This window comes from Hyposmocoma kahamanoa, unplaced genomic scaffold, assembly GCF_003589595.1.
Source record: "Hyposmocoma kahamanoa isolate Upper Pololo Valley unplaced genomic scaffold, ASM358959v1 76, whole genome shotgun sequence".
NCBI classification, from domain to species: Eukaryota; Metazoa; Arthropoda; class Insecta; order Lepidoptera; family Cosmopterigidae; genus Hyposmocoma; species Hyposmocoma kahamanoa.
The window spans coordinates 11,104,545-11,114,765 of record NW_020653900.1 but is presented as its reverse complement, the minus strand read 5'-3'; the positions used below and the strand labels follow the sequence as shown (position 1 = coordinate 11,114,765).

The following is a 10,221-nucleotide window of genomic DNA, read 5'->3' as shown; positions in this document are numbered from 1 at the left end:
CAAGGTACTTCTTCGACTTCCAGTTACCAATATTCTATTTTAAATCAATTGATAATATATGATTAAAATTACGTGACGTAATTAATTCATGGATTAGAAAATAGTCTAATAAAGATTACACAAAATGAGTGAGTTATGCGTTAACTATTCTGTGTTTTCTGTTCAAAAAGAAAGGTGCACAATAATTTACTAAACATTCTTCTCTAAAAAGTTAACGCGTGTATACGAACATAGCGATAAATTTTGTGTCCTCTTTCTTCTTCGCGTGATTGTTGTTTCTATTTCGCTCACTCGCACTACATCATCAAAGCTTGACACAAGCTTTGAAGCAAAGTATTTTTCTGTCAGTTTGTTTTTTGTTTGGAGTGGAGGAGGTTGACTGTTGTTCGTACGAAAAATTATGTACAGTGCCTTTTTAGGACATAAAACTTTATTTTCAGTACAAAACATGCCCGTTTGATAGCTTGTAAGGAATATAATATAGTGTTAAGTATGTCACAAACTAGTTTTCGTGTTACAATGAATCGGTGTCATAGTGTTGTGTACCTTGTGTGTATCCTTATTTTATTTGTGCTGACAAAGGACTGTGTTGAAGCCCACGGACTGAGTAAGTAATATAAAACGTCTCGTCCTAATTATCGTTTTTTGTATTTGATTCTTTTTGTAATAGTATTTTTTTATATAAACTTTTTGTTGCTACTACAGCCAACTATGTTGTGGTAGGTTAACAATCGATACTATCTCATGAATTAAGACCGTATGATTGTAACAATAAATAGCTGTAAACTTAATACTTTAAAAACTAATTTATGTATTTAAAAAAATTACCTAATTGTTATTGTCTGCTTATAAAGTACTATCTGGTGTCTGCGACTTAGTCTGCCTAGATCATAGAATTCGAGTAGAGAACTTCGAGTAGCTTACTGTACTTTGTACATTTTTATTTTGTTTATTTCTTACAAAAGTCATAAAAATGAATTTTCGAAAAATTATTGGTTCTCCATACAAACTTTCAACCCCTTAAAGATTTATTTTTGTGACAAAAAGTAGCATATGTCCTTCTCCTAGATCCCATCTATCTCTATACCAAAATTCATTAAATTTGGTAAAGCGATTTAGGTGTGAAAATGTAACAAACAGAGTTACTTTCGCAATTACAACATTAGTTTGGATTCAAGATATTGCTTAAAATTCAAATAAGAATTGGTGCACTAAATTGAAAAGTATATATTTGTTATAGCAAGTAATAATAATTTTAAATACATGTAATGTATTTAAAGAAAAAGCAATCCAGATACATACTAAATAATCAATGTGAAATGATTAGGCAGATATGTAGGTATCACAGTGCATAATAAATATGAAAGTGGGGGATAAACTGTTCATCCGGTTCCTGCTCCAGTTTCTACAATTCATCTAGAAATTAAAAGTGCAAGAGGTGGGGGAAGAAGTCGAAATCTTATATTATTTATTTGTGGGAAAGCTATATCATCTCCTAGCATTAAAGGTACAAGTCATTTTCCAAATCCACCAATTATAATAGATATAACTATAAAAAAGATTATAATAAAAGCGTGAGCTGTTACAATAGTATTATAAATGTGATCATTACCGATTATTGATCCAGGATTACCTAATTCGGCATGAATAAGAAGACTAAGAGAAGTTCCAACTATTCCAGCTCAGATTCCAAAAATAAAATATTTGAAGTTCCAATATCTTTATGATTTGTTGAATAAAGTCATTTTTGCTAATAAAATGGCTGAGTTTAAGCAATAAATTGTAAATTTATTAATGAGATATCTCTTTTATTAATTTTAAAAATTATTTAAAAGTGTTATATTCAATACAAATGATATAAAATTGCAAATTTTAAGGAGTAAAAATTAGTTACAAAGGCTTAAAGAATTTCTTTATAAATAATTATGAAGACTATTAGTTTAAATTTAAAACCTTATTTAAAAGAAAAAAGTTCTAAAAATTATTCCTATAATTAATAACTATTGGATTACATTATTTTGATATTCTCAAGCCCTATTGTGAAAGCCTGACTATTTATTTTGAGATCGCTTTAAATAATTTGTACTCAATGATGAGTAACATACTACGATTCACACATTTGTGTTCTTACCAATTTTTCTATGATTATGATTATTCTGAAATTATCTATTCAAACATATTTTTTTTTATAACATCAAGTGACGGGGCTGCAAGTCGTGCACCTGATGGTAAGCTCACGCCTGTCCATAACAATTGCAGTGCCACTCGGAGCTTTAAACCGCAAAAGATCTGATGGACACTGCCACTGCGCCCGACACTCTGAGACATAAGTTGATAAGTTTCATGTACCTATAATTTCACCAGCACCGTTACCCTTCAAAACCAGAACACAGTAAAGCTAACATTACTGCTTGGTGGCAGAAATAGGTAAGGTGACAGTACTTCCCTGGATGAACTCTTTCACAAGTAGCTCTACTGCTACTAAATTTCGCACATGACACCTAAGACCCTCATCTCAAAAATTGCATTATGTTATATTTTTTCTCAAAAATTGCATTATAATATCGCACCCGTCATGGAAGAATGACCAAAGTGGAGTTATGTCAAATTTGTGTATTGCTCCATTAGATACTGAAAAATATAACCCACATCCACTCTGATTCTTGTAACTCTGTCTACAATATCAATAAAGTTACAAGAATTGGAGAGTATGTGGGTTATATTTTTTTTGGTTATATTTTCCATTAGGGGTGCGATATGTAATGTCATTTGTGTACAATTTAATTTCAAAGTGACAAGACAACACTATCGCTTTGAAATTAAATTGAATACAAATGACATACATATAACACAGTAGCTACTATACCATTGTTTATATAGGTAATAAAATTGTAAGTTCAAGATGAGAATACAATCATTTGTTTTTTGTTCCACATGGTAATTTAATCTATCAGAACTTTTGCAAATAGAAGTTTTATGTTGTCAATCTTCAAATATATAATCCACAGAAAAAAACCGCAGTCAAACAACAGTCTTTTAATATTTCATTTAAATAATTACCATGAATTATTGTTAAAAGCCTTTCAATGAATTTGGAAAAAACAGATTCTTCCTGTTGATGACTTATAATAACCAAATTAGGTCCTATGTACTGATATACCGGACAGGGATGAAGTATGCACTCAGTTTTGTATTAAAAACATAAATTTTTCTAGATAATCTATGGTGGTATAGAATATGTTGCACTAAATAATATAAAATATTATATGCAAATGTAGTGCAACATATTCTATATCACTATAGGGTATCTAGAAAAATTTATGTTTTTAATACAAAACTGAGGGCATCTGGGACCTGAGCCTAAAGCATGTTATTTTAATTTTTAATGTACATTGGGCATTTACCGCTTTTCCCATTGTAGTTTGCTGGGTCTTAGGATGCGATGTATTTGTAAACAAAATATTAGAACCTAATTGTAATAATGGCTAAAGTTATATAATTTAATCATGAAGCACAATTCTGATTACATTGGAAACAATTTTGCAATGCAATCTTACTACTACTTATCGGGAAAGAGCTATGACCTGTGGGAGCGAATGACTTTTTTACGGAATTTATCGATAAATTGTGTCTTGTAGAAAGGGCGTAAGCGACATTTCATATATTTTTGAGGGGAGCTTGTTTTGGGTTTTAAAGATAGTTTTAAAATATTTACATCCTGTTTTAATGTTAAATTTCATTTTTAATTAAGATTAATTTTTAAATTCGAATTTTAATACAGGACATAAATAATTTAAAACAATAGTTAAAATGTGAAACATGCTTCTAAAAAATTACGAAATGTCGCTTACATAAACACCATTTCTTATCACTGCATTTGAAGTCTTGTGCAAACATACTTTTTAACACTAAGACTGAAAGAATTCACCGTTACAGATATTTTAATGTGTGCAAGATTGGACATATAGTAACTGTAAATATGATAGAATGTACAATGTTTTTTGCAGTTACTGATATAACAGTCACTGGTAGATTGTAGATTGTATCTATGCTGCTCGGCTACATCGGTTATCTCGTTCAGCCCCTTTTGTTATTATCACTAGGAATGCTCATTCTGGTTGGGAGCAACCGTTTATCACTGCAAACAGCATTTGATCTAATGCGATCTCGACTAATTATATACAACTCGGCGTCGAGACCAACAGAACTATAGACTGTAGAATTTTCTTAGCTTCCATTTTTAAATGAAGGAATGAATGATTTTTAATGGTATAATACACTTCTGGACACATCTATTGGCCCACCTTAGAGTTTAGGTTCCGATGGCCCCTACCGAAATATGATTGCTAGATTGAACAAAAACTGTTGATGCAGTTTTAAACCTGATACATTTTACCATCTTTTTCGATCGTATTGTTTTAAATTTGAATTCAGAATACCATACGACATGGAGCTACGCCTAACAAATCGGATATGCGCCTTGTTAAAGGCAATTGATTTTTGAATAAAAAACATGTTTTATCAAATAAAGGTTTAATTTAATAACGCGTGTTGCCTCCATGGGCATCTACCACAGCTCTCATACGATTACGCATAGAGCTTATCAACCGCTCTATGAAATTTTGAGGGATCATCTCCCATTCCTCTTCTATGGCAGTTTTCAACTCCTGCATCGTCTGGGCAACTGGCTGACGAGCCCTAACACGTCTTTTTAGCTCGTCCCACATGTGCTCAATGGGGTTCATATCTGGGCTTCTGGCTGGCCAGTCCATAACTGTGATGTTCACATCCCGAAGATATTCCCTGACGATGCCGGCCGCATGGGCTCTTGCATTATCATGCATAAAAAGGAAATTTGGGCCCACATAGTCCGCGTATGGTATCACGTGAGGTTCTAAGCACTCACGAATGTACCTTTCAGCATTTAATGTTGGCAGCCGTGGTCCTGTAACAACCTCAAGTTGAGTTTTGCCGCTCGCGGATATACCGCCCCAGACAGTCCATGAGCCACCGCCATAAGCAACCCTCTCTTCAAAGCAGCATTGTGCGAAACGCTCTCCCTTACGTCGGTAGACCTTCTTCCTTCCATCATTGCCATGTAACACAATTTTAGACTCATCAGAAAAGAGTACACGGCTCCAATCTTGCTGTGTCCAATTTAAATGACTGCGTGCGAAATGAAGGCGCGCTGTTCGGTGGGCTCGCGTTAGTTTGGGCCCATTACCTGGCTTGTGTGGTACCATATCGCGTTCTTTTAACCTTCTCCGAACAGTTCGAGCGCTCACAGATACTCCGTGGAAGTCGCGAAGTTGGTTTTGTATCTCAATGGAGGTAAGGTGACGATTTCTCAAGCTGGTCGTCACGATGAATCGATCCGGTCTTTCAGTTGTGACCCGAGATCGTGGCCTTCCTTGGCGACGAACAAAGCCGCCAGTCTCTAGGTACCTCCGATAAACATTTCGGACCGCAGATCGACTTCAATTAAGTTGAGCACTCACGTTTCTTTGGCTGTGTCCGGCCTGAATAAGTGCCACAGCTTGGGCGGCGACTTCAGGTGAAGTATCCATAGATTATTGATAGAACCTCACCTTAATGTTAAGAATAAGTAATGTTTGTTGCAAAACCAAAGATATCAATCACTTTTTCAAGAATTAAATCCAAGTAAACCAATAAAACCAAGTTTTCTTAGTATTCGATTGTTTGATATCAACAAACAGGCTCCAAATTGTCTTTTGTTTCTTTAAATTCTGTGTTCGAAATTCAAAAAAAGACTATTGAATGAAATTGTGAATGTGCCAGGTTCAAAACTGCATAAAAACTTTTTGCTCGACCTAATATAAAATTTTAGCTAGGACCAAACGAAACTGAAAATACAAGGTGGGCCAATAGATGTGTCCAGAAGTGTAACAAACACGCTGCTTATTGGACTCCACACTGGCTCTACCTTGGAACCCTCAATACGTAAACGTAAACCAAGGAGTGAGTTTCGTATACCCATTAGAATGATTCAGTCTTCCACTCAGAGCATTAAATGGCAAAGAATATGCGAGTAGCTATACCACTGAATCTTTGTTTTAGTGGCTGTCACAGTGGTATTTACATAGCTACCTTTTTGCATAGCTACTAGTGGTAGTAGTTTGGGAGTTTATCGCAAAACTACATACATCTACGTTCTTTGTCATCAATTAGTGTGTCCGTTAAAAATGTGTAGTGTTCCCTTTCTGTCTTTGAACAAAGAGAAATCTGAAAATCTGTACGTTTCCTGAATGGTACGCCAACTTTTCCTTGTCCTGACCACAAAAGCAAAATTTTGTCAGGGAAATAAAGTTTTTTCATGTTTTTATAATAGAACAAATTAGAAAATGGTATTGATAACCCAGAAGCACATATCGTCGTCTTTGAGTGAATACTTACTATGTGATTTCTATGTAATTTATCAGGGCGAAGATAAAAATGGAATGTAAAATGTAGTACACGCAATATTAATGTTTAGCATTTTAATTAGTTACATTATACCTCTTTCAGATACCATATTACTTTAATCAATATTTGAACAAGAAGTTTATACGTTTTTCTTCAACAAAAATCAGTAAAAATTTTCACAGGTTGTCACTGTAAGGCGACGAAATAGTGTTAAATGATGTAATCTGAAGTATCCACGTACTGTTTAAATTAGGAAAGTCAATTTTTTCGCAAAAAACACAAAAGGTACAAAAAGGACTGCATTTCTAATTACAATTACGCTAATTCATAAAGCGATGAGTGTGGCCTGCGCGTGAGCTGATGTGCCGCATATCGGCGGACGTCCCGGCCCCGGTTCGCATCCGTCCGTTGCCACACACTGACCCTCAAATAGGTTGTGCATTTATGTTGTTATTATCAAACCTCTTATTTATGTCAAAAATGTAGTTGTACATTGAGATTATTACCCCGCAAGACTGAACCACGGAGAAGAAAAATCAAGAAACAACATACTTATCCCCACAGACCTAGATTTGAACCATCGACCTCGCTATTAAAAAAACCAACTACTTACTTTCTGTTAAACAAAGGTAGACATAGTCGTATCATTGGAAAATTTGTTTTTTATCTGTTTTTTTTTACAAAAAATAAGTTCGCACTTGACCTCCATTCGACGGAAAGTTACGATGAGGTCGACAATGCATGCACACCTAAATAATGCCTATTCACTCTCGCCTTGAAAAGGTCCAAGTTATTTATTATATTTTATTAATTATTTTATATTTTATTAATTATTTTATATTAATTAGCGTTTGGGAAAAAAGCCCGCAGGCAGGGAATTCCACTCCCTAGCCGCTCGCCATATAAATGTGGAAGCGTAACATTTCGTGCCAATCCTGGGAATACCCACAACATAGGGGTGGAACCCCAGACCACATCTAGTCCCCCGAAGATGGAAAGGGAAGGCGTAATCAAATTATCCAGTTCCATCGCACACTCTCCATGATATACTGTAGAATACGATAAGCAGGCAACTTTATTTCAAGACTGCAGCTTCATCTCTACTAATTGCGAGTCACCTATAAGTTTCTTGGCACTCTTGTCGATTGAATCCAAGGTTTGAACCTTCGCTACTAAATCAATTTCCTCTACTTATCAGTTGAATAGTTGATTGAGATATCTGTGGCCGCGTTGAGGTCTTCCATTGCGTCATGGTGAAATTACAGGCACATCGGACTTGTCAACTTATGTCTCGGGGTGACGGGCTAAGTGGCAGTGCTTCTCAGATCTTTGTGATTTAAGGCTTTGAGTGACGTTGCAACTGTTATGGACAGGCGTGTCGCTTACCGTCACTTGATATCTAAAAACAATCCTAGATCTGGGGTTATCCTAACACGGACATAGTAGTTGTTTTGAAACTATACGAACGTCAGCTGCAGACATTATTGAGAAGTTTGTCGAAACTTTTAAAAGTTTTAAGTGTGATTAGCCTGAAAATATGACAACGTGAATAAAAGTTAAGGGGGTATACGTAACTTTCCATTAATTTTTCAAATGATACCGTCATACGACCCAACGCAGGGCTCCGTTACTGGCTCAAGCGCCGACGTCGGCGCAAGCTCTCGTACAAATCTTTCATTTGTGAGCATTCGGCTTTGCACGACTGCACTCGGCGGGCAACGTTATTTTCACCTCTTTGAGCACGAGCTAAGGTTCCTTTTTCTCGTAGTGAGCGCCTGGTGTCATTAGTCAGACTTAGCAGGCTATTATTGCGTAGATATTTTCGGTATTGTATGAGAGTGATCTGTTTGTTACATAGTAACTATTAAATAATCTGTGCTCAAGGTAGTTGCAATTGACGCTTAGAAACGAATTGAATGATTTACAGTCAATCGATATTGATGTAAAGAAACCGTGATAGCCTAATGGTTTTACCTATCGCCTTGCAAGCAGAGGCCGTGGGTGCGAATCCAGGCTCGCACCTCTGAGTTTTCAGAATTTATGTGCGAAATTAAATTGGAAATTTACCTTCACGTTTTCGGTGAGGGAAAGCGTTGTGATGAAACGTCGAAGAAGGGTTTACAACCCTAGGTGAACTTGTGAATCCCCCAACTCGCATTGGGACAGCGTGGTGGATTATGGCCAAAACCCTCGCCCGAGCGAGGACCCGTGCCCACCAGTGGGACGTATAAATAAGTTGATAATGATGATATGGATTTCACGAATTAAAAATTGTGTAATAAGTTTTTAACTTTAGAAGTACCTGCTATTGCCTAGACAATATTCATTGAAAAGCGATCCTCTGTCGTACAGTATGTTAGAGGGCCATTTTAGCAGTGACAGAGAATTGTACGAATATATAAAGCCATATTTTGTAAAGAGTGCTAAAGAAAAATACAATAAAAATAATTTAACTTATTAATAAAAATCTTCCCTTTAAGCTTCATTAAACAATGAATATAATAAAATAAATTAATCATTTGTTGTTAGCAATAAAAATAACAACTCTCAAAAATATTACTCCCGCGTTTTCCGCAGAAAAAAAAATGTTTCGTACATACAGGTATTTTGTCTATCGTGATTGACAACTTGATTAGCAGATAATTGATTTCTACTTAATTGACTTTAGAATGAGGAAATCCTAATACCATACGTAACCTATGCCTTTATTTAATGGTAGTTATAGAAAAAAAAACTACCATTTTGTATTTTTCGTTGTCGGGAATTATTAGAACCAATCAAAGGTCTAACCTTCACAATAAAGCCTACCTTTAAAATAAAATAAAATGTTTTACCATGTTATCTAACTGCTCCAACATACGTTCATTGCAACAAAGAGTTGAATAACCTTCCGAAGCCCTTAAAAGATTAGCGTCATAAATATGGCTTGCAAGGAAATCCTTTACATACAAGCGCATGGCGCAGTGCCTTAATTATGTTACTATAAGGAGAAACTCGTCTAGCGATCTGACGACTGTGAAAGAAAGTGGAGCTGGGCGGAAGTTCTATTTTTGAATGCGTCTATGGCTCTGCCTTTTTCGCACTTTTTATATTTAAACTGCCAGGTACATATAACGCCGATACGAAAGTATAAAAAAATTGAAACTGAATGTCCAAAGCCAAGGACAAATCGTTGTGTTAAGCTGTTAGAACTCATGTGCTGGTGAAATATTTAATTCAACTAAAAAGCAACAAACGGTTTAAATAAAATATGAAGTGAATATCAGAACTCGATATCTGAGAACCAATGTCTATATTTATGAATTCCAAAAGCCGTCAAACTACTTTTGTACTCTTTAGGCTACGTCTCTGTCTATATTCTACAAGATTTTATAGCCAAGTCAAACGGTCGCAACGACCGACGTTGTCCACATTCCGATTTATCAGCTGTTTGTGACTCGAATTTAAAATTTCGTGTAACGTTTTATCGCGCGTCGTGTGCGCTTCTTTCAAACCAACTTCAGATGCAATATAATATTGCAAGCCATGTGTATAGTAAAGAATGTATTTTCATATCATCATCGAAGTTTTTATTTAAAAAATAAGCGTCTACCTATTCCAAAAAGAATGAATAATCAAATGAAAAACGAACTGGCAATCACGATTCACGATCGCCATTCTGTTCAAATTTGGAACATATCATAATCCAATCAAATATTTGCATGATTGCTATATATGGCATGCCATCGAATGCTTCCATTCAAAGGCTTGATCCATGTTACGGATGCGTTCAACTACAATGCCACAAATTTAATTTGC

General features: G+C 35.4%; 1 protein-coding gene across 2 annotated transcripts in view; it reads left to right on the top strand.

The window, feature by feature from the left end:
* The first annotated feature begins 412 nt into the window (after positions 1-412).
* Positions 413-10,221, top strand: part of LOC113232365 — a 130,940-nt gene continuing 121,131 nt past the window's right edge. For both annotated transcript variants that reach the window (XM_026467047.1, XM_026467046.1), the window contains exon 1: positions 413-607. In XM_026467047.1, coding sequence (XP_026322832.1) covers positions 493-607 — 115 coding nt within the window. In that variant the 5' untranslated portion in view covers positions 413-492. The remainder of the gene's footprint in view (positions 608-10,221) is intronic.